The sequence below is a fragment of the Molothrus aeneus genome, chromosome 2 (genome assembly GCF_037042795.1).
Source record: "Molothrus aeneus isolate 106 chromosome 2, BPBGC_Maene_1.0, whole genome shotgun sequence".
Taxonomy (NCBI): domain Eukaryota; kingdom Metazoa; phylum Chordata; class Aves; order Passeriformes; family Icteridae; genus Molothrus; species Molothrus aeneus.
This window is the reverse complement of record NC_089647.1, coordinates 114,560,260-114,583,377: the sequence shown is the minus strand read 5'-3', so window position 1 is coordinate 114,583,377 and position 23,118 is coordinate 114,560,260. Positions and strand designations below refer to the sequence as shown.

Genomic DNA, 23,118 nt, shown 5'->3' with positions numbered 1-23,118 from the left:
ATCTCAAATGCTTTATTTTTTTCTGGTTTGTTTTTCCCCTAGCTGTTGACCAGCATTCTTTGCTGTCTCTCACATTCTATTTCCTAGAACTAAAATCCATTGTGGTCTTTTCTCTGCTTGATAAGGCTGATCCAAGAGAGAAAGGCTTCTACAGCTTTCAGAAATATTGATCCTTTTTTTCACCCTTGAATTTGACTCATCTGCTCTCTGTGGAGACAATTGATTAGACATTTTAATGACTATTTTTTTATCCTGAGTGAGTATGAACTCCCTGCTCTTTACAGGTGGAAGCTGCACTTCCAGCACTGTGCAATGTTCACCTTTCCAGTTGAAGAAGTTGGTTGGCACCTCTGGAAGATTTAAGTGGATTTTAAATAAAATCCACAGAAAAAGCTCTGCATTAGAAGAGCCTTTAAATTATGAAACCGAGCCCCAAATAGAATCATGGAATGTTTTGGGCTGGGAGAGACCTTAAAGATCATCCAGTGCCACCCCTGTCATAGGCAGGGACACCTTCCACTGTCCCAGGCTGCTCCAAGCTGGATTTGAGCACTGCCAGGGATAGTTAGAGGGCAATTCTCCCTGGCCCACAATTGAACATACACTTATTATTTGGGTATGATGAGAAAATGATGTCTCAGTAAAGGCTTAAACCATTTAATTGACATTTTTGACCAAGGTCCTCAAAATCTGATCCTTAAAATCTGAAGTGACTTCAGCTTTCATGATTAAATTTCTACACATGCTTAAATCAATTATAATTTCCAACCTCCCAGGCATATATTTGCCCTCTGAAGAAAATTTCATTCCTGAGTGTATCTTATACCACAACTCATCCACAGTCACAAATTTTCCCTTCAGAAGATGTTGGTGCAATAGGACCATGGATTGGGATTGTAGAGAGCAGTGTCCTGGGAAGCTGGGAAAGTGTTTTGTCTAAAAGTGCTTTATCTTTGTACCTAAACAACTTTGATGCAGCAGGGAATGAAATCCCACCTTGTCCTGAGAAGGATGGGACTGGAAAACCCAGCTTGACTCTGCTGTGGGCCCCAGGAATGCAAAGAACATTGAGAATGTTTAAATAGTGGCAGCCTGACTGCAGCCTCTATTTTAGAAGTGGGTGATTTAGCAATGGGTGACCTGGAGCTAATAAAAAGAAAGGAAAATATATATAAAAGTGGAAGGAACAGGAAATACTCTGTTTCAAGGAGAAGAAGTCCAGTGTAGCTTATATGTAATCACTGTTCCTAAATAGAAAACCAGAAAACCAGAAATTTTTACTTCATTCATAATTCAGCTCTTGGTTATCTCATCCCTGAGATTTGGAATTTAATTTTCACAAAGATTTTTAGCTTAGCCAAGGAATATTAGCAGTGCTATCAAAATTTAATATGTTTTTTGAAAAACCCAAGCTTCTAGAATCAAATGAATTTGTGAGAGTCTTGGTTTTCATTTGGGGAAAAAAACCAACCAATTTTTGTCCTTCACACTTGCAGAGAAAAGGTAAAGATAAGACCCTTAAAAGCTCAGAAAATGCCAAGAAAATGCTCTTCACAATGTTATATACCCATGACTGGAAAAGCTGTCAGTCATCTTCCTGCCTAAGACAAGTTTCCTTTGTTAATTATTGCATAAATAAGTTCACAGCTCTTCTAGGCCCCTGTCAGTGCATCACTGAGACAATAAAATTCTTGCTTTCCTGCATAATGAATCCCTGCTTTAGAATTTGATTCTCCCCTCAAACCTGACCTTTGCCTCAAAGAATAAACTGTTTTTTTCATTTAATAACAGCAGTGTTCTTTCTGTACTTTTGATTGTATGCATCAGCTAATTTCTGCTGAAACAAGCAAAACAACAATAATAAAATGATACATATTCTGGTTACTTGTAATTCAAATTTGACCAAAGATTTAGGGAGTTAAGTTGGAAATAAATGTTATCAACCTACATAAACAGTGTGGAATCAACAATAATTAGATGTATCACTTCCATCTGTAGCTTAATATTTGGTACAAAACTTCTTCTCTAGTAATAACTGTAACAACAGAACATGAGATAAGGAAAATGCATATTGTGGGAAAACCAGCCTTCCTATTCTGCTCTTGGCACACCTCAAAAAAAAAAAAGGATAACCAGAGGATATCTGGATATTTTCAAAATAAATTACTCCCCCAAGCAAAGGCAAATGTTTTTCTTGAATAACTTTTCCAAGTGTTTTGGAGTTTTTGCTTTTGAATTTTGCACTCTGTAACAAATGGGTGGCACTTGATACCAGTGTGAAATGTTGAACTGGAAGTTTGTCCTTAGAAATGTTTTCTGAGAGGGAATAATCAGGGCTCTGGAGTGAGGAGAGGAAAGCCAGGCTTTAGGATCAGCTCTCAAAGGCCTGGTTCTGTACCTGCACAAGGGGCTGTGCCCACCCAGGGCAGCATTGCTGCACCACTGACTGCTGGTGTGGGCATGAAAAGGTTAAAATCACAGAATCATAGGATGGCCCTAAAGATCATCCCATCCCACCCCTGCCATGGCAGGGACACCTCCCACTGTCCCAGGCTGCTCCAGCCCCAGTGTCCAGCCTGGCCTTGGGCACTGCCAGGGATCCAGGGGTGGAATTCCATCCCAGCCCTGCCCACCCTGCCAGGGAACAATTCCTCATTGCCAAGATCCCACCCAGCCCTGCCCTCTGGCACTGGCAGCCATTCCCTGTCACTGTCATATTTTCTGGAAAAATCCCCTTGCCCAGGATTTCTTCTCCTGGGAAGATGAGGAGCCTCAGAGAAAAAACAATATCATCTCATTTGCTTCTCTCTGTTTCACTGCTTTGGAATGTGGCTGGAGATTGTTTACCAACAGGTTTGATTGGTTTCATGTGAATTGTTTTTACTTAATGACCAATCACCATCAGCTGTGTCAGACTCTGAGGAGGCAGTCATGAGATTTTCATTCTCATTCTTGTTAAACCTTCTGTCTGTGTCCTTTCTCTTTCCTCAATATAGTTTTAGTATAGTATTCATATCATATCATATCATATCATAATAAATCAGCCTTCTGAGAACATGGAGTCAGATTCTCATCTCTTCCCTTGTCCTGGGGACCCTCACAGACTCAACCATTCCCTGGGTGCTGTCCCTGCATGCCCTGGAAATTGTCTCTCTCCAGCTTTCCTGGGGCTCCTCCAGGCCCTGCAAGGCCACCCTGAGCTCAGCCCAAAGCTTCTCCTGTGCAGGTGAACAATCCCAGCTGTGCCAGCCTTTCCTCCCAGCAGAGCTGCTCCATCCCTCTGCCCATCCTGGAGCCTCCTCTGGGCTCTCTGCAGCAGCTCCAGCTCCTCCCTGGGCTGGGCCCAGGCCTGGGGCAGCTCTGCAGGTGGGGAATCACCTGAGCAGGGAACTCTCCCCCTAAATTCCTGCCAACAATTCTGTAGATGCAGCCCAGGAAACAGAACAAAAGGCAAAGATAAAATATGTAGTACTGGAGGGAAATAGGTAGAAGTAGGAATTTTACCATGTCCTATAGCCAGAGAGAAGGTTGGATATGTATTTGCTGTAATGTCCCAAGCAGCAAACATTCTTACAGGTCATAAACCACTAATTCAAAATCATCAGAACTGCTCAAAAAATTAAATTCCAGACTACCCTGGCACGTGTAAATCTGGAAATGCTGTGACTTTCAAGTAACTCAAAGCAGAAACATTTTTCTCTATAAATTCTCCCTACAAGTCTGAGAGAGCAATAGGGGCACTTCAGGCTCAGACACCACAGACAAGAAAAAGAAACCTTTAGGGAGAAGCACTTCATGATAAACCAACTCTCTCCTGGGGTTTGTCTGCTCCTGAAACTCCTTCAGGTTGGCTTATATTCTTTCTAGCCTCTCTGAGTAAAATTCATGGTATCCATAACTCAGAAGGTTTTATCTGGAGCCATCTGAGGTCTCAGTATTCATCATTTGGAAATACATCCACGGACATTTGGAGCTCACATTTTTGTAACAAATGAAGGAACAGCCTTATTTTAAAGCAGCTCTGCTGCCTCTGGCTGTCCTCAGGCAGGTGTGTGTGTGGAGTGGCTGGGCAGCAGAGCAGAGCAAGCAGAGCTGGTCCCCGCTGAGTCCCTGCTGGGGGAGCAGATCTGAGCTGGATGTCAGTGTCTGACACCCAGCCCTGCCCATTTCCCATCCCTTCCCAGCCTGGAGCAGCTTCCCTCTGCTCATGGCACCCCAGATCCACATTTCTGCAAAGCTGAGAACTTTGACAGCCTCAAAATGACTTTTCTTAAAGACACCAACATATTTGGCTACTCACTAAAGACCTTGTAGTGCTCATTCCACAAAGCATTCCCAATGAGGATCATTCCTGAGGACTGGAGAGTTCTGTAGAGGATATTTCTCTAAATAATTTTTTTTTATTAGCCAAATAGGTCAGGATGAACACTTGATTCCTTCCTCTGCTGTCGAATATTTGCTCTCCTACCTTCCCTGCTGGGATTTAGCCATTTGCAGGCCTGGTGATGGCATTTGGGTTAAAAATGATCACTGGGGCATGGGGACCTTAAGAACAACAGGGAAAGAAGAAAACAAAAGTTGCAAGGAAAATAATTTCATTCTTGGCTTCCTGGATGTGCTCAGCTTTTAAGTATTCTGAGGTTATATGAGGAAAATTGACTAATTCAAGCCATAAAGAAATTTTAAAATGCATATGGATTTTAAGGCATTATAAAGGAATTCTTGGACAGTTCCCTGGGGCTCAGTGTAATTGTGGTGGCTTTCTATTAATTCTGTGCAAGAGTTGTAAAATAATAACTTGAGGCAAAGAGTGGTGTTATTTGGTGTTCATTTCTGCTTCTGTATCAGCTCTTAGGGACTATCCTGAAAAATTTAGCAGAACATTTCTTGCTAGTTTGTACTTTAACTGTTGTATTAAAATGATTTTCCCCCTCACTTTTTTTTTTTAACTTTCAAGGAAAACAGATCTCAAGTATAAGGCTCTGTCATGATACCTCATCTCTTTCCATCACCATAAAAGTTCTATGGAAAGAGGACAGAAAATAACAACAATGCATTTTTTTCCTTACCAATGTTCCCTTCAATGTGACAGAGCCTCTGAGAATGGAAATGCAAAATGTGACAAAAATACAGTCTTATTCCTGCTGGCAAAGAAAAAAACCCAAAAAACAAAAACAGCCTTGGAACAACCTCTGCATCAGTGTTCCCTCAGTCTCCCTCTTGGTGTGTGGTGTGATGTGAATCTCAGGTCCAGGGGCTTTGATTAGTGCAGAAACATCCAGAAAATCTTTATGGAGGAGAAGGGGCAGTGAGCAGTGCTTGGCAACTTCAGCAGGGTGTTCTGAGAGAGAGAAAATACAGAGCAGTGCTGGGAAGGGGATTGATTTTTCCTGGGGCTGTGCAAAGAACAAAGGGAAGAGAAGAGAGCAGCTCTTGGGTGAAACAGGAAGGCAAGTAATAATTCTGTTATATTGGTACCATGGTCAAGCCATTTCTCCAGGTCTCTGAAACCCTCTCAGGCCTTGAATGTCCTTCTTTATTTTCTCAGTTCCAAGAAAAAGGTCCTGCAGTCCAAGTCGAGGTCCATTTATCTACTTCATTTATCTCATTTTACTCTGCACCAGTTTTAAAATAAGTACTGCTGTACATTCCCTAAGAATTTTATTTACACCTTGCAACCCTGTCCAGGATTTATTAAAAATATTTTAAAATGCCACGAAATGATCTGATAATTTCATAAAAGCCTTGCATGAAGTATGAAAAAATCCTCACACAAAGCAGCAGCAAACCCTTTAAGCATCATTCTCTCTCAAAGTTAAGTCAGATAAAATAATTGGCAGGACAAACACAGTGAAGGAACTGCACAGGGAATTTTTGGGGCTTCCCAATCAGTTACAAAGTGTTCTGGGCCTCTCCTCTGACTCCTCAGAGCACTCAGAGGGTCTGATTGCTTTCCCCTAACACTTTTGGGCAATATTCCTTCACCTTGTTTCAGAAGGGTTGTGCAAAGTCCAGCAAGTCCCTAGTGACCTGGGAGATACTATTTATCTGCTTCCACCTTTGATAAGAGGTTCCTCCTTTGTTCCATCCATCAGGACATGATTACACATCAATCCAATATCCAGCAGCACCTGGTGGGGTCCTGGGATGCTTCTAGGGGTGACACTGAACATCCACAGGGATTAAAGGGATTAAATATTAAATTATATTGCACTAATACTATACTAAATTACATACTAAAGAGATACTGCACTAAAGAATATTATACTAAAGAATACTAAAAAATCCCCTGTGACTGAAAGAGCCAGGACACAGCTTTGACCCAACTGGCCAAGAAATCCAAACAACCTTCACCAGTGTCCAAGTAACCAATCACTTTGGGTAAACAATCCCCAGAACACATTCCACATGTGCAAAAACAACAGGAGCAGTGAACAGAGATAAGAATTGTTTTCTCTTCTCTGAGCTTCTCACTGCCCTTCTCAGGAAAAATCCTGGGAGAGAGTTGTGTCTGCTGCTCTCTGTCTGTGAAGAGAGCTGTGGCCACAGTGGCACAGTCCTTTTTTGGGCCTTGCTAAGTTGTAATTTTGTGATTTCCTCTATTACCACCCTGGCTTGGCTGCACCATGGAGAAATACTTATACTTATTTATATATATATATATTTATACTTTTATATATATACTGCAGCAATAAAAAATCAGAGAATCCCAGAAGAGTTTGGGTTGGAAGTGACCTTAAAACTCATCCAGTGCCACCAAGGACACTTCCACTGTCCCAGGCTGCTCCAACCTGGCCTTGGGCACTGCCAGGGATCCAGGGACAGCCCCAGCTGCTCTGGGAATTCCATCCCAGCCCCTGCCCACCACCCTTGGCGGGAGGGTTGGAACAAGAAGATCTTCAAGATCTCCCAGGCCTGCTGCACCTTTTGGTGGGATTGGCTGTTTCTGATATTGAAATAATTTTTTGATAGCTTGTAGTGGTGGCTCTGCCCTGCAATGAGATGGGTAAGGAGATACAGGGAATGATTTCAAAAGGTAACAAAGGGTTTGGGGGAGTAAAAAGTCAGGGAAGTGCTGCCCTAGGAACAAGCTTTCTGTACAGAAGCAGAAAAAAGTAACTGGAAAGAAATTTCTGACATACACAAGTTGTGCATACCTGTGTTTCTGTCATTCTGTAGTCTCTGGCTAAGCACAGTGAAATATTTCTCCCTTTTGAGTCAATTCATTTAAGCTTCCATGAGCTTTGGAGCTGATAAATTTTGGGCGAGAGGCAGTGGTCTCCCAGGATTTCACCCTAAATGGTCTCCAGATTGTGTCCACTAATGAATCATCCAGCCTGAATCTCTCAGCCACAAAAGCTTACAGCCACTACTCCATTACCTAGATCCCCAAAATATGGCAAAAATACAAAGTACTTATTGCTGGGCACACATTTAACACAACACAAACCTCTCACAAACCAGAGAAACCAACTGAAAGCTTTCCAGATACATCTCTGGCCATGATTCCTGTGGGATGAATGTGTGGCACAGGCAACAATCCTGAATAATTGCACTGGATTTAGAGTGACCTTCTGTAAGCTTGTAAAGGAACACATGAATCAAGTAAATTAGGCACTTATTAAATCCACAATTAGTTACATTCTATTTAAAAAAAAACCCTCAGGCTTACAAAGTCAAACATGGAGCAGGTTCTTTGCTGGATTTAAGCCCAAATAGATGTGATTTAAGCAGTGCATGAAGAAAATAGCAGCCCTTGTTCTGGGGATTCCTATTTTCTTTTGCTTTATTTTTTTTTTAGGAGTGGAATGATTCATGATGAATTTGGGAGTGAAGAGAGGGCTGAATGAGATCCCTGGATGCAAGCACTGCGTTCTGGGTTTGTGGCTTTATGAGAGGGAGGGGGACAGATGGAAAAAGAAAGCGGTTGAACTTCCTATTTGTACTCACTCATCGACTCTGTCAATTTGGCCATCTCTGTTTCTCTTTGGGGCTTCTCCTGGGGGAACAGACAAAATGAAAAACAAATATATATATATATATATATATATGTAATAGAGAAATAGAAATACACCTGAGTGCAAGTGGCAATGTGAGGGGAGGACATTCATCCATTATATATTTCTATTTTATTTAGGGATTTAACTTCACTCCTAAATAGCCTGAACCTCTGTGGGCTTTTTTTTTCCCTTGTAATTTCTCAATTTTTTCTACTATGAAGTGTGAAGCTTGTATTTATTTATCTGTGTGTATCTAGCTGGAGAAATTGAAATTATTCAATCAAAGTGATAACAGAGGAGGAAGTCCTCCCCACTTTTTCACTCTCTGCTAAAATACTCCTGTTAGGCCTTGCTGACAAAAGAGCAACCCACAAACCTTTTACACTGCAGGAAAAAAGCACTTATTTGGAAATAAATAGGTTTTCTACGGGAGCTGGAGTGTGTGGTGTGGCACTGGGCTGATGCTGAGATGAACTGAGGTACTTGAGAGACTTGCAAGCAAAACTGCTGGTCTTTGTCTCTTGTTCCTTGCATTATTTTCTTTTAATTTAATTTTTTTTTCATTTCAGATATTTGTAGCTGAGACAGAAACTTGGTCAGTCAAGAGCCCTTGAATTTGGTGAAAATCCAATGTCTCAAAGCACAGCTCAGCCAGAGCTGTGGAGGCTGGGCCCAATCTCCTGATTTCAGAGGCAAAGTTTGGGCTGAATGAAAACTGCAAAGCCTGTGAAACTCCAATGAAGTGGTTTTGAGAGGATGTGGTGGGGCTGTTGTGACCCCTCTGTGACTCCCCACCCCTCCACCTGTGTCAAGGCTGTGAGAATGGCTCTCCTGAGTCACAGGTGAGCAGATCACAGCTCTTCATTCCTCAAAAAACCTCAGTAAGGGAAATGTGACTTTAATCGGCAGTATCCCCAAACAGGAGCTCCTTATCTCAGCTCTGGGACATGGTGCAGGGTTTTGGTGACCTTCAGTAGCTGCTGGAGTGGCTGGGGACAGGAGTCAGTGTGGTGACATCTCCCATTGACCGGGTCTGTGCTAAAAACGGCACCAGGGAAAGGCACAGGCTGAGAATTCCCAGAATTCCCAGAATCCCTGGGTTGGAAGAGACCTTCAAGCCCATCGAGTCCAGCCCAGCCCCAACAGCCCAACTAAACCCTGGCACCCAGTGCCACATCCAGGCTTTGTTAAACACACCCAGGCATGGGCACTCCACCACCTCCCTGGGCAGCCATTCCAGAACTTTCTCACCCTTGCTGGAAAAACCTTTTCCCTGCTGTCCAACCTGGATTTTCCTTGGTGCAGCTCGAGGCTGTGTGCTCTGGTTGTGTCAGTGCTGCTGGAGAAAGAGCCCAGGGCCAGCTGAGCACAGGCCCCTTTCAGGAGCTGTGCAGAGTGAGGAGGGCAGCCCTGAGTCTCCTTTGCTCCAGGCTGAGCACCCCCAGCTCCCTCAGGGCTTCCTCACAGGGTTTGTGTTCCATTTGCCACGAATTGTCCCTGCCAGGTGTTATTTGGCAGGACAATGTGGTTTTCCAAGGCCCTTTGGGTGTGACGTGAGCAGACCCTGCTGCAGGGGTGCCAGGCTGATCAAGGGCAGGATTATTTCCTAACTCCAGAGGACCTGAGGTCTGCCCACCTCTACTTCAGAATTCCAGAATCCCTGAGGTTGGAAATGCTCTGCAAGGTCACTGAGGCCAAGATCTGCCCCATGGGCACCTTGTCCCCAGCCCAGAGCACTCAGTGCCACCTGCAGGGGACACCTGCAGGGCTGGGCACTGCAAAGCTCCCTGGGCAGCCCCTGCCAAGGCCTGAGCTCCCTTTCCATGGGCAAATTGCTGCTGCTGTCCAAGCTGAGCCTGCCCTGGCCCAGCCTGAGGCCGTTCCCTCTGCTCCTGTCCCTGTTCCCTGGGAGCAGAGCCCGACCCCCCCGGCTGTGCCCTCCTGGCAGGGACTTGTGCAGAGCCACAAGGGCCCCTGAGCCTCCTTTGCTCCAGCCTCAGCCCCTGCCCAGCTCCCTCAGCTTCCCCTCACAGCCTCTCCTCTCTCCTAAATACCTTATCCCAGTCCTGGCTTTTATCTGGTACAAAATCCTCAAGAAATATTTTCTACACCAAAATGCCACTACTTGCACTTCACAAAGTTGGACTTCTACTGAAAAAAAAGGAAAAGGCTCAAATGTCACAGTAATAGAAACTAATGGCATTCATGAAGCAAGCAGATAATGCTTCAGAACTGCATTTATACACCCCTGAGAGCATTTTATATGAAAAGAAAGGTTTAAGGTTATGTTCTGGATCTGAGTGAGGACAACGCCCTAAGCCATGCTGATAATGTAGAATCCAGCATCAGATTCATGCTTTGCTATGAAAGAAAAAAAAAAGGAAGGAAGAAAGAAATAGCACAAGAGTGTAGTTTTTTTACAAAAAAAAAGGTCCTCTATGAAAGTTTTTTTTGCATGGCATTAATCATCAAAGGAAAGAACAGCACTCTGAAAACCATCAGGAATTTTTGTCTGTGGTGATTTATAATGTGACCTTAAAACACCTCCTTTTGCTACAGAACTCAGACTTTATCAGGAGTGAGCAGTTGGGAAAGATCAATTTGAGCCCAGGAGATGGAGGGCTGGATTTATTAGACTAATAACAAATTGATATTAAATATTATTACTTTCCTCTTGCTTATTATTAAATACATTTTACTAATGATGAAGTCTCATGACAAAAGAGACTTGAATGGCATTTCATTTTAAAGTAAAATGATATTATTAAATAGAAAAGTATATTATTAAATATAATATAAAAGGACAAGTTTTTGAGTTTATTTGACTTTTCTTAGAAGAAATGCCCAGGACTACTGAAGTTCTGGTCTTTGTTCTTTAGTAGATAAAAGTATGTTTGTATACATCCAATTTCTGAATACTGAAAGTTTTTAAATTGCATCTAATTTCCAGATACTTTTATTGAAAAAAATTAACCTTTGGTACTGTTATCAATGAATTTCAGACTCTATGAAATTATTATATAAAATTTTGTCCTTTTTCTTTTCTCTAATGATTATCAGAATGTGCACACATGCACCCATGAAGATCTGGAAATTAGAAAATTTTTCCACTCATCTGTTTCTTCAAAATGGAATATTTTAAGGGAGCTAGAACACCTCTAAGAAATTTGTTTTTTGATGGCAGATAAAGAAGGAATTCCAACCTCTCTGACAGAATGAGTTCTAGGAGATTAACTTGGGGGAGAATCAAACACTAAAACATACTTTTGTTCCTGATTTTAGCAGATGTGAGTTTGAACACAGGCTGACAGCAGAGTGAGATTTGCTGCCTTCAAAAAAAACCCCAAATCCAAACCACAAAACAAGACAACAAAAAAGCAAACAACAAAATGAAACAAGATTAAAAAAAGAGCAAACAACACCATGTTTCATTTCAGGACAGGAGTTGCCTTTAAGGGCTGACTGTGGCTGTATTTCCTCTGGAGATTGCTGGGTAAACAAGAATTGCCACCTCAGAAAACACATCAAGAAAAGGAGGACTCATTTTTTATCTCTCCTAGCACAGTGATGCTCCTATTTCAGGTTTTTCATAGCTCTGTAGTCAGCACAGAGTGGTTTCTGCAGGGAATTTTGAATCCTTGGGCTCTTACTGCCAGTGCCTGCTCTGAGGTGAAGAACCCAAATCTTCCACAAACTCAGAGGAGCAGCTGAGCCAGACCCTGCCCCTGTTGTGTGCGGATGTCTCACATGGTTACTGACTTCTGGGTGCCTGAAAAGCAGCAAATTCTGCTTTTCATACTTGAAATGATGTGAACTTTCCAAAGTGCCAACAATAGGAGATGTTGTGGTGCAAGGAGGGATGTGTGAAATTTAAATTAAGTGAAGCATGATAACTTCAACTTGCAAAAAGGGCCATTTAAAATTCTGCTTTGTACTTTTTGCATTGTTTGTGAGTTCTTTCATTCAACTGAGGGTGTAAGAAAGAAGATGCAAACTCGTTTTCTACTGGAGTTGTTTTCTTTCTTTTTTTAAAGCGATTTCCTTTCTATCAACTTCCTTCAGACCAAAGAGTGGTTGCCCAGTCCTACAATATCTGAGGCTGTCATGTCCTGCCTTGCACTGAATTTAATCTCAAATTATTGTCATGCTGTTGCAACATTTATGGGTTTATAGGGACAATATAGAAAGTGAGGCCCTCACGTCACTCTTTCCCTTCTCAGCCAAAGAAAATCAGGAACTTTTGGATAAAACTCTCCTTGTCTGACAGCCTGTGCTGCAGACTCTGCCATGCTTCTGTCAGAGGGGTACAAGAAGACGTCAGGAGTGCCAACCAGGCAGCACATAAATAACATTTTCAATGTCAAGCAGGAGAAGATTGAATCAAATTCCAGATGGGAATCAAAACATTGAGTTCTCAGGTCACTTGTCTCATAATGGAATATTCTTGGACAGGACAGTGGATGAACTCCTTGTGATTTTTCTAATGGAAGGACAAGGGCACATCCTGAAACTCCCTCTCCAGTGGCTGTTGGCTTCAGTTGGCACTAATTAATGAGATCATTATATTTATTTTCACAGAATCACAGGATGGGTCAGGCTGGAAGGGCCCACAGAGGGTCCCTGGTGCCACCTCCCTGCTCCAGCAGGGTCATCCCAGAGCACAGGGCACAGGGCTGGGTCCAGATGGCTCTGGAATGTCCCCAGGAGGAGCCCCCAGAGCCCCTCTGGGCTCTGCTCAGGGCTGGGCACTGCCCAGGGCAGAAGTTGTGCCTCCTGTGCAGGGGAATTGCTGGGCTCAGGCCCTGCCCGTGGCTCTGGGGCCATTGCTGGGCCTGGAGCAGAGCCTGGGCCTGCTCTGACCTCTGCACACAGGGACAGACACAGGGACAGACACAGGGACAGCCAGGGACAGACACAGGGACAGACACAGGGACAGACCCAGGGTCAGGCAGGGCCAGGCAGGGCTGAGGCCCCTCTCTCTCCCTGGGGCTCCTCTCCAGGCTGAGCAGCCCCAGCTCCCTCAGCCTTTCCTGGGCACGGAGCTGCTCCAGGCCCTTGCTCAGCTCCAGGAGCTCCTGGCCCTGCTGTGCTGAGGAGCCAGAGCTGGACACAGCAGCCAGAGGTGCCCCCAGGGCTGGGCACAGGGGCAGCATCAGCCCTGACCTGCTGGCAATGCCCATCCTGATGACCCAGGACACTCTGCTGGCCCAGGGACAGCTCGGTGTCCCTCAGGACTCCACATCCCTCTCCAGCAGGTCTCTCCAGCCTGGGCTGGTGCCTGCAGTTATTTATTCCCAGGTGCAGGACCCTGATTTTGCCCTGGTTGAGTTTCAGACAGTTCTCTGCCCATCTCTCCAGCCTGTCACAGTCCCTCTAAAAGCTTGCCCAGCCTTCAGGGAAGGTTTTTCTTTGTTTTCTGCATGGCTAAAACATCTCTTGTACTTCTGAAGTGCAGAGGTTCACCAACACATCAGGAATCTACTGAGGTAATCCAAAACTTTCAAATTTCTGACAGTATTTCATCAGCTGTGGATCAGAGCTCACATCCATTATATCCATTACACATCATTTTATGAAGCTTTCTTACTTTTGAAGTAGCAAATCCCTGGTAATTCAATTGACACATCCTTGAAGGCAATAGCTCCCCAATCACTAAGCACAAATTCAATGAGCAAGAAGCAAAGAAGAACCTTTTTGGAAATTTTAGCTCAGAGTAATCTATCTTGGGATATCTTCAATTACTTTTCAAACTACACGAAAACGGTTTCATGTTGGAAACATTATTAAGTGAGAATAATAGAATTTAATTTTATGGAGTGTCTTTCCTCCTCGTGACATCTCCAAATGCTTTGCAGTAATGAATTAGACACAGGTTCTGGGGAGATGGTGTGTAGGCAAATGCAGCTCTCATTATGTGCTATTCATTCCAGCAATAGCCTACACTCAGTTCTCAAAAGCAGGGCTTATTTTAGGTGGAGAGGGATTGTTGGAAGGAGCTGGAGCTCTTCCTCTGGAAAAATGCCGTAGGAACTTCCATTTCTATCTGCAAACATATCCAACAAAGGAAAAAAAATAGCTTAATAGCCCATCTTTAGGGCCTTGAACAATGAGATACTCTGTGTTATTGCATTATTTTACTATTACTAGAATTCAAGCTTCATGCAAGGCCTGCCTAAGCCTGTGGGAGTTGCTTTTCCTGCCTCCCCATCCCAAAATAAGAAATAATGAATATCTTGTTTATTTTTCCTTTTCTGTCTTGCCTGTCCCAAGAAAGGAGGTTGGTCCCAACTGCCTTTTTTTTTTTCTGGTTTTCCAAAATTAAGTGTTGGGGCAGGGCCTATAAAGACAATTTCATGCAGGACGCAGCACTGTGTGATCTCCAGCAAATTGGCTTTATCTTCAGCCTCAAAGCTGAGCACTAATCTGCACTCCCTTGCAGTGATCCCAGCACTTGAATGGCTCAGAGTGCGTTTTATAGGAATATCCTGTGCTTGGCACAAGAGGTGATTTCAATTTGCATCAGCTGGAATGAGCTTAAAATACAATATTTGAATAGATGGAGTGAGCAGAGTTCAAGGAGGGAGTGCCTGAGCTGGGTTCACCAGGGTTATGGAGCAGCAGGGGTGAGTTGGGCTCATTAATGTGTTCAGACCTCATAAAACACTCTCAGGAGCTCTAAGATGTCTTACATGGAGGACATTTGCATTAGCAGCAGGAGGAACTGAATTTATTTCCCTGGGTTCTAGAATTGAGGAGTTTTTTTACATTTCTCATAATTTTTGGTGAACTTACTCATCATTCACACTTGGTCTGTGAAATAGGGATGGAAAAATCTCTGTTTTTTTCCAAGCAGAAAATCAAGCAGCAGTTCTAGAGGAGCTTGTCAGGTCCCCTCAGACTCAAGGGACAAAGCTCACAGAATTGTGGGTTAAAGCCATTGCAAATGCAGTGTCATTCTCTAAGTAGGAGGAACAAATATTCACATATTAAACAGTGGGGATGGTGTGTGGTGGTTCTGAGCGTAGGAAATCCTTTTAGGGGCAGAATCAGCAGATTAATGTTACTATCTGCTGTGCAGTAAACAGGAACAGTTACTAATGCTCTTGTATCTGCCAGACCATAAATAAATAAAATAAAATTTGAACAAGATAAGGAGAAAAGAAAAAGAGCATTTGCAGGAGAGAGAATATTCATATCTATGAAAAAAAGAGTGAGAGAGAGACAGACTTTATGGTTTTGACATTTGAAGTAAGATCTAAGCTGTAGCAAGTCTCAGGTTTTCATTTTTACTTAACCTGAAGAACTTCACAATTTTAGACTATAAAATTCTATTGCAGAGAACATGAAACTGAAAACTTATTAAAAAACCCTGCCTTTGGCAGTGAAACCTCAGAGCTGAGGGAATCTGAGTATCCTTAACTTACAGGGGTGACAGTGTCAGGAGATGCAGATTATTTTAGCAACAATTCTGGCTTAGGTTAATAAAATAAATAAATTTGGGTACCTACAGAAGCAAAGTGGGAGCAAAGCAATGTTGTGGCGTGATTACATGATTAAAGGCAGTTATATTTTCTTAGTTCCTTTGCTCTAGAGGCTGAATTTTCCTCTCCCACTACAAAAATCCTACAGGGATTCAAAAGATTTATTTGATTCCCTCAGATTCCAGTAAAAATACATCTATTCCAAGACAATGAGTTGGGCTGACTGAACACCACGAGAGCTTCCACTCCTGTGTTTTCCAGCCAAAAAACTGCGTGTTCTGCCTGCTTTTGAGAAGCTCAGCTTGGATGTTCTGACAAATTATGGATGCAGGTAATTGCAGTGGAGGATTTCAGTCTTATAGCCAGCATTTCCTGCCTGCACTGTGAAATTCAGCAAGTGTAAGTTCTCCCTGGAAATCAAGGAGAATATCCTGGCAACAAAGTGAGGCAGGGATGCTACACTGAGAAGGTTTGAAAGCTTTTTACTTAGGCTTGGACAAACCAGCATAAATTACATCTCAGCAAAAGGTCTTCAAGGCAGAGTGGATAATCTTCTGTGTGCTCTGCCATGGAAATCTGCAGGCTGCAGGTGGGGTGGCTGTGAGCAGCTAATGCATGCTGAAAAGCTCTATTTTCAGTGGAAATGTTCTTACCAATGCACAGACCTTTGGATCAAACTCTTAAGAAACTGCTGTTTTTCTTTTTAGGCCATAAATCATGAATATATTCTGAATTGTAATAGGAGAAATGTAAGTTACCTTGAGATAACAGCAGCTACTCTGTTTTTAAAAAGAGTTGGTAGAAACCCAAAAGAGGAGATTCTCTACAGAAAAGAGACTTAAAAATGCTTATCCAATCTTTTCAGCTGTTAATAATGCATATGTAGGGTTTTTATGGGCTCATTGCTTCTGTGCCCCCCAAAGGGAAAGTCTCAACTGGTTGCTTGTATTCTTGTAGCAATAAATTCCAGATTTCAATAAGAATCACTGTAAGAATATTTACAGACTGAGGATTTCTGATGAAAAATATAAGTAGAAGCATTGCCTGAACTAATCTAGAGACCATTATTTAAACTATTTAAGAGAATAATGATCTAATAAAAGAAGTTTTGTTTATTACTTGCCTTGATGCATTATAAAAATAACTTATAACTACACAGAGCAGATCAAACATCTCAAACCTGAACCTATTTCCTTGGGTACCTTGTGAGACTTAAATGATGAACACAGAACAAGGGGAACTGACATTTTTCTTTGTTTTGTGCTGTGATCATGTTCCCTCAATGAAAATTCTTGAACAAGAACTGTCTGCAGTGTCAGGTTTGGCTCTGATTGAACAATACCAAAGTGTCTCACACAGTTTCCAATTTTAGCTGCCTTTTGTTGTTAAATCTATCTCAAAAAAAGGAAGAAAATCTTCAAAAGCTATGAGATGTTGGAAAAGAACAAGTAATGTGTCAGATGAATGCAAGAATGCTAATAATGATAATACCTCCCTATCCTACTGAAAAATACCTGAAAATACCTCCCATTTACTACTCCCTGAGAGAAAATCAAATTTTTGGTTGCTTGCACAGATCTTTTTGGGCCAAAATGAAAAAAGTAATAAAAAAGAGAAATGCTGAGGCACTGCTGAAGCAGCTTTTGGTTTATCTTAACCATTAACTTTTCAGAGCTAAAGAAGGCAATAATAGGATCTGCAGCAGAAATGATCCAAGGATGGATATTTGGACACAGCCTTGGGATTCACATCCCTAAGTTCAGCCCACTGAAAATTTTTATGCAGGGTCTAAGCGGGGTTTTTGGGTTCCCTGTAGCCCCAGCTGAGGGAAACCAGCTCCTCCACAGAGGAATTATCCAGGAATAAGCAAAGGAATCCCTGGGGGAAGTGCTCAGCTCATTAAGGATGGAGTTGAGATGATTAAATATGTGTTAAATGGGTAAGGCAGGGGTGTGAGGCCACCTCTCTCTGAAATCCCAGAGTTATTGTGCTCCTTGTGCCATGCCAAGGGTTTGTTCCCTCCCCTCCTGTTCTCCTCTCCCCCACCTTCAGCTTGAGAGGAACAGTGCATTTGTCTTTACAAACAAGCTGTGGGTCTGCTGGGAGATAAAACCAGCACTGGGAGATAAAAGAAACAATGGGAAGGATTCACTGATTGATGAATGGAAAAAGATATTTCCTTTTATTATTTATTATTTATTTATTATTTATTTATTTATTTATTTATATTTTTTATTCTTTTGCAAATAAACTTTAGGTTTGCTGATAAATGAAATTAGACTTTGAAAGATGAAAGAAACAATGAGGAAGAAAAACCCCTAAATTCCATGAGAATTGAAAATTAAAAGGGAGGGTTATACATGAGAGGGAAATCTCTGGTGTCAGGCATTCTGGGCAGTCTGTACCTCTCAAGTACCTCAGCCAACGGGGAAAGAGAGAAGGGAATTGCAGCCAGGAAATTTGGATAAAAAGGGAGGCTGCATCCTCCAAAAATTGGAGAGATCCCAGGGGAATGCCCCATGGCCTCTCCCTTTATTCCAATAAAGTACAAGGACTCCTCTGACTCCTTTTTGGACACAAACCTCTGATGTTTGTGGATTAATTTTCCTAACAGCCTCTTCATTTCCTTCTCTCTTGTCTTACCCAGCCCTTCACCTTTCCTAAAACAGTCTCCTTTTCCTTTTCTCTCCATCTAACTTTATCCCTCACCTCTCCCCTGCCTCTCTTCACACTCCCACACTCCCAAAGGAGCAGGTGTGGAAGGAGCTGTCACAGGGAGCACCCTCCCTCTGTGCCCCCAGTCCCACACGTGGGATTATCCTCCCTGAGCAGCCTCAGGGCAGGGGCTGCTGTGCCTGAACCCCAGGGCTCTGTCACCTCCTCACTTCAGGCTGAGGAGATATTTTAGTAATTAATGCCTGCAAGGAATTATTGCAGAATCACAGAATGGTTTGGGTTGGAAGGGACCTCAAAGATCATCTCATCCCACCCCTGCCATGGCAGGGACACCTCCCACTGTCCCAGGCTGCTCCAAGCCCCAGTGTCCAACCTGGCCTGAGATGCTTCCAGGGATGTGGAATCCACAACTTCCCTCTGCTTTTGGCCCCTGTTCATTATCCCTCACCCCAAAGCCTGGATTATTATTTGATGAGGAGGATTTGACACCCGATAACTTGAAGTGTTCAGGTTCTTGGGCTGATAAATGACATCAGCCAGGCTTGGACCTGGATAACTCATGGAATCATGGAATCACAGAGAGGTTTGGGTTGGAAGGACCCTAAAGATCATCTCACCCCACCCCCTGCCATGGCAGGGACACCTCCCACTGTCCCAGGCTGCTCCAGCCCCAGTGTCCAACCTGGCCTTGGGCACTGCCCGGGATCCAGGGCTGGAATTCCATCCCAGCCCTGCCCACCCTGCCAGGGAACAATTCCTCATTGCCAAGATCCCACCCAGCCCTGCCCTCTGGCACTGGCAGCCATTCCCTGGGTGCTGTCCCTGCATCCCCTGGAAATTGTCTCTCTCCAGCTTTCCTGGGGCTCCTGCAGGCCCTGCAAGGCCACCCTGAGCTCAGCCCAAAGCTTCTCCTGTGCAGGTGAACAATCCCAGCTGTGCCAGCCTTTCCTCCCAGCAGAGCTGCTCCATCCCTCTGCCCATCCTGGAGCCTCCTCTGGGCTCTCTGCAGCAGCTCCAGCTCCTCCCTGGGCTGGGCCCAGGCCTGGGGCAGCTCTGCAGGTGGGAAATCACCCAGTGCTGATATACAGTAAATATAATATATTATACCAGAGATATGGATGAATTTATTGTAAATGACAGAGAAATGTGAGATGTCCACTAACAAAAAAGCAGAACAGGGTGAAATTCATTACCCTGTGGCTCTCCTGGTGCTCAGACCAAGCTCCTCCTCCTGCTCCAGGAGGCTCCTGCTTGCCATCAGCTGAGGATAGAGATAGAATCCACATTTCCTGTCCAAACCAGCCCCAAGGGCTGCTCCATGTGAGGGAATGCCAGCTCAGCAAAGTGAGAGGCTGCCTGGAGATCCCCAGGGAGCCTCAGGAAGCCACAATCCCTGTCAACAAGTCAATTATTCTGCAAGAGTCTTGTCCTGGTGCTGTTCCTGCTGCAGCTCTTCACCTCAGCAGGTTTTGTACTGTGTGTGTCTGGGGGATTGGGATGTATTTTAAGGATGTATTTTAAGGATGTATTTTAACTGGAGTTTCCAGACAAGCTCTGGGTGAGTCAGACTAAAGATTTACAGCAAATCTGTGTGTTCTTCAGGCAGTGCAGCTGATGGCACTTCCACTGTGCAGAGTGTGCTTCAGACACAGGGCTCTGTGATGGAGATGTTTCAAACTGTGCTAACTCTAGTCCTTCCTGAGTTTAAACACCTCCAAAATAATGCCTCATGCCACTGATTAAAGGTCAGCTCACAGAGCTGGCCACTGCTGCTGCTTTTAATCTTATTAACTGTTAATAATGATAAAATATTCATAGCTGTAAACTTGTAAAGGGAGAAATTATGTGCTCAAATGGAGATAAAGCATTTTCTTCCATTGCAGACAACAAACAGAGATGGGGGAGGTTTCTGGCAGCTCCTCAGAGGATCCACCCCTGCAGTTCACCAAAACCTTGCCATGCAAACCCAAATCCAGTACAAGCTCCATTGTCTCCTGCATTTTAAAATTAGGAGGAAGCTCAATATTAGTCAGAATTACATTCCCTGAGAGCTGGTTTGTGAAATTTTAATCAAGAGTAAATGCAATCAGAAGGAGTACTTAATTTGTCTCTCCATTTTTAAAAATCCATCTTATTTCCTATTGTAATGCTCTCTTTTCTCCTCCCCAAATGCTAGGTTATGCCCAGAATTCATTCAGTTGTGTGCAAACCTGGTTAATAAAATGATAAGCACCCAACCATTCTCATGCTGTCCTATTAACATAAGTGTTCTACCACTCTGCAGACTGGATGTGATGCACAAAAATCTCCTGAGTTTTGCAGCTTGACTTGATTTTAATGTATGCTGCATAATTCTCAAATGTTTAACATTTCAGAAAACTCTGTGTGATTTAAGGGTAAATTAATCTTTACTCACTGAAAACTGGAGCAAGATTTAGGTAAGATATTTTGCCATTCCTCGATGCCTTTTAATTAAAATTCCTTCTTGTTTGTTTTGAAAAATTCAAAGCTCTGCTCCTGGGCATTTGTAGTAGAAGAGATCAGATCCAGGCTTTCCAAACCATTCCATGGAACAGCTCATTTTTCTTTGCAAAGCCTGAATGTGCAGCTTTCTGGACAATTTTTCACCTCTTTCCCCTTTTTTAGTGTATCTTTCCAGCACAATTTCAGCTGCAGAACCTGGAGGATGTGATCCAACCCAGGCAGGTACACCCTGACTGTGAAATTATGTGCAGGCAGAGCTGTTCTCCATCTTCATGGAGCTCTGCTGGATGTGTCAGAGCAAGACAGAGATGTCTCAGTGCAGGGCCAGGGCTTACAGCTCCAAATTTCTTTCCTGGCTCTTTTGTGGTGGTTAAAAAGCCCCAAATTAAAGTATTAAAATGGTTTTAATTGTACTGAAGAGAAATCTTCTTTTCTGACTTTATTAGTAATAAGATGTCTTTATTTTTTCTGTCCACTCTCTGAAATCAAGGCTGATGATGCAATTCCTCAGATCAGGATGATTTTGCTAAAATAGTTGTTATGTAATTATAACAAATAATTACATAACAATTATTTGTTAATGTAATTATAAACACATTTATAATTGTGGGATCTCAGCACATCGTTCCCGATGTCCAGAGATGCCAGGAGAACCCTTGGGGGTCTCGAAAATCCTGGAATGTTGCCAAGAGTGTTTGGTGGCTTGATTTTGATCCATCCACAGAAGTAACAAGAGTTTGAGGACAAGAGAATCACTTTAGAGTGAAAAGTGTAAAAGGGACACATTTAGAGGGTGAAATATAGACTTTAAGGTTTTTGGTACAGGGGGTTATGGAGACAAGATGGAGGGATCAGGGCGTGTCTCGTCCTTCTTCTTTCTTCTTCTTGTCCTCCATCTCCTGTGGTGATGTTGGCACTTGGGGATTGGTTTATGGTGAAGGTGCACTTGCCAACATGGGTGAAAAGTATTGGAAAATAAAGGTAAATATCATGTACGTAGATTTTAGTATAAAAAGACATGACCGCCCCGTGGGTGGTCAGAGAGTGCCTGTGACTGCTTGCAGATCAGACCTCTGTTGGGCAGACAGAAAATTTTGTAGATAAGAAACAATAAACAATCTGAAGATCGAAAAGCTGAAGAGTCCAGACTCGTCCTTTGAAAGGCGTGCCACCCAAGAACCACCCTACCCGTGTCGGGGCAGAGACAGACAGCCGGACCCGACATATAATTACATAACAAATTATTTGTTATGTAATTATAAATTTGATGCTGGTGGGAAACATGGCTGCAAAAGGTTTCATAGGAAAAAATGTTAAAAAAACAAGATGAGAAACAGCAGGATGAGCAGAGGGCTGGAGCAGCTCTGCTGGGAAGAAAGGCTGGCACAGCTGGGATTGTTCAGCTGCACAGGAGAAGCTTTGGGCTGAGCTCAGGGTGGCCTTGCAGGGCCTGGAGGAGCCCCAGGAAAGCTGGAGAGAGACAATTTCCAGGGGATGCAGGGACAGCACCCAGGGAATGGCTGCCAGTGCCAGAGGGCAGGGCTGGGTGGGATCTTGGCAATGAGGAATTGTTCCCTGGCAGGGTGGGCAGGGCTGGGATGGAATTCCATCCCTGGATCCCTGGCAGTGCCCAAGGCCAGGTTGGACACTGGGGCTGGAGCAGCCTGGGACAGGGGGAGGTGTCCCTGCCTGTGGCATTTCACAGTTGCACCCTTGAAAGTCTTCATCCAACCCTTCTGAGGATCTGCTTTAATCCCACCTGCCCTTTCCATATCCTTCCATTCTTGCTGACAATCTGTCCTGGTGAAAAATTCAACTCACCTTCAACTTTTCCAAAAACTTTAAAATTCAATTTTTAATTTGTATTTTTCATTCTACTTCTGAACAAAGTTGCTGATGTAACTCCCAGAAAAATAATTTATTGCTGATTTCTTTCTTTTTTTCTTCATGAAAGGAAACAAAACTTTCCCCCTCTCACATTTCCCTGCATTCTAGTTTTTCTCAAAGTTGCTCATTTAAAATTTGGTGCTGCTCTTCATTGTGCCCATAGCCACCATCACTTTGTGCTTTTCACGTAATTCCTTCTTGGCAGTTTTTACACTAAAATTATGATGAGTCCAAATTTTCCAAGCTACCAAAAGTTCCCTGATCCCAACAGCAGTTCTGATTTCTTTAGAAATCAGGCTCTGAGTGTTTTAATAGAATCATTATCCCTGTGTGCTGTCCCCACAACCAGAGCCTTTCAGCGATTTGGATCCAATTGGAAAATCACATCCCAAATTACAATAAATGTGGGGACATGCAATTACCAGCCCAGAAGGCACTCCAGTTTCCAGGCTCATTTAGCCATGTTTTCCCCAGCTGAGCCTGCCAGCCAGGGCATTAATTAATGTTTTATTCTAATAGGGACACCTGCCCATTAGGAGCTACCAATTCTTTGTCTACAAAGAAAGCTGTCAGAGGGTAATTTCCTTTTG

At 43.3% G+C, this 23,118-nt stretch overlaps 1 protein-coding gene across 2 annotated transcripts in view; it reads right to left on the bottom strand.

Moving 5' to 3' along the window:
• Nucleotides 1-23,118, bottom strand: part of KCNJ6 (potassium inwardly rectifying channel subfamily J member 6) — a 171,156-nt gene that overhangs the window by 106,297 nt on the left and 41,741 nt on the right. Inside the window, exon 2 of one of the 2 annotated variants that reach the window (XM_066545557.1) lies at nt 7,951-7,999. The exons of the other annotated variant lie outside the window; for it this stretch is intronic. Within the exon in view, the coding sequence (XP_066401654.1) occupies nt 7,951-7,975 (25 nt within the window). The 5' untranslated portion in view covers nt 7,976-7,999. The remainder of the gene's footprint in view (nt 1-7,950; nt 8,000-23,118) is intronic. 2 annotated transcript variants of the gene reach the window in all.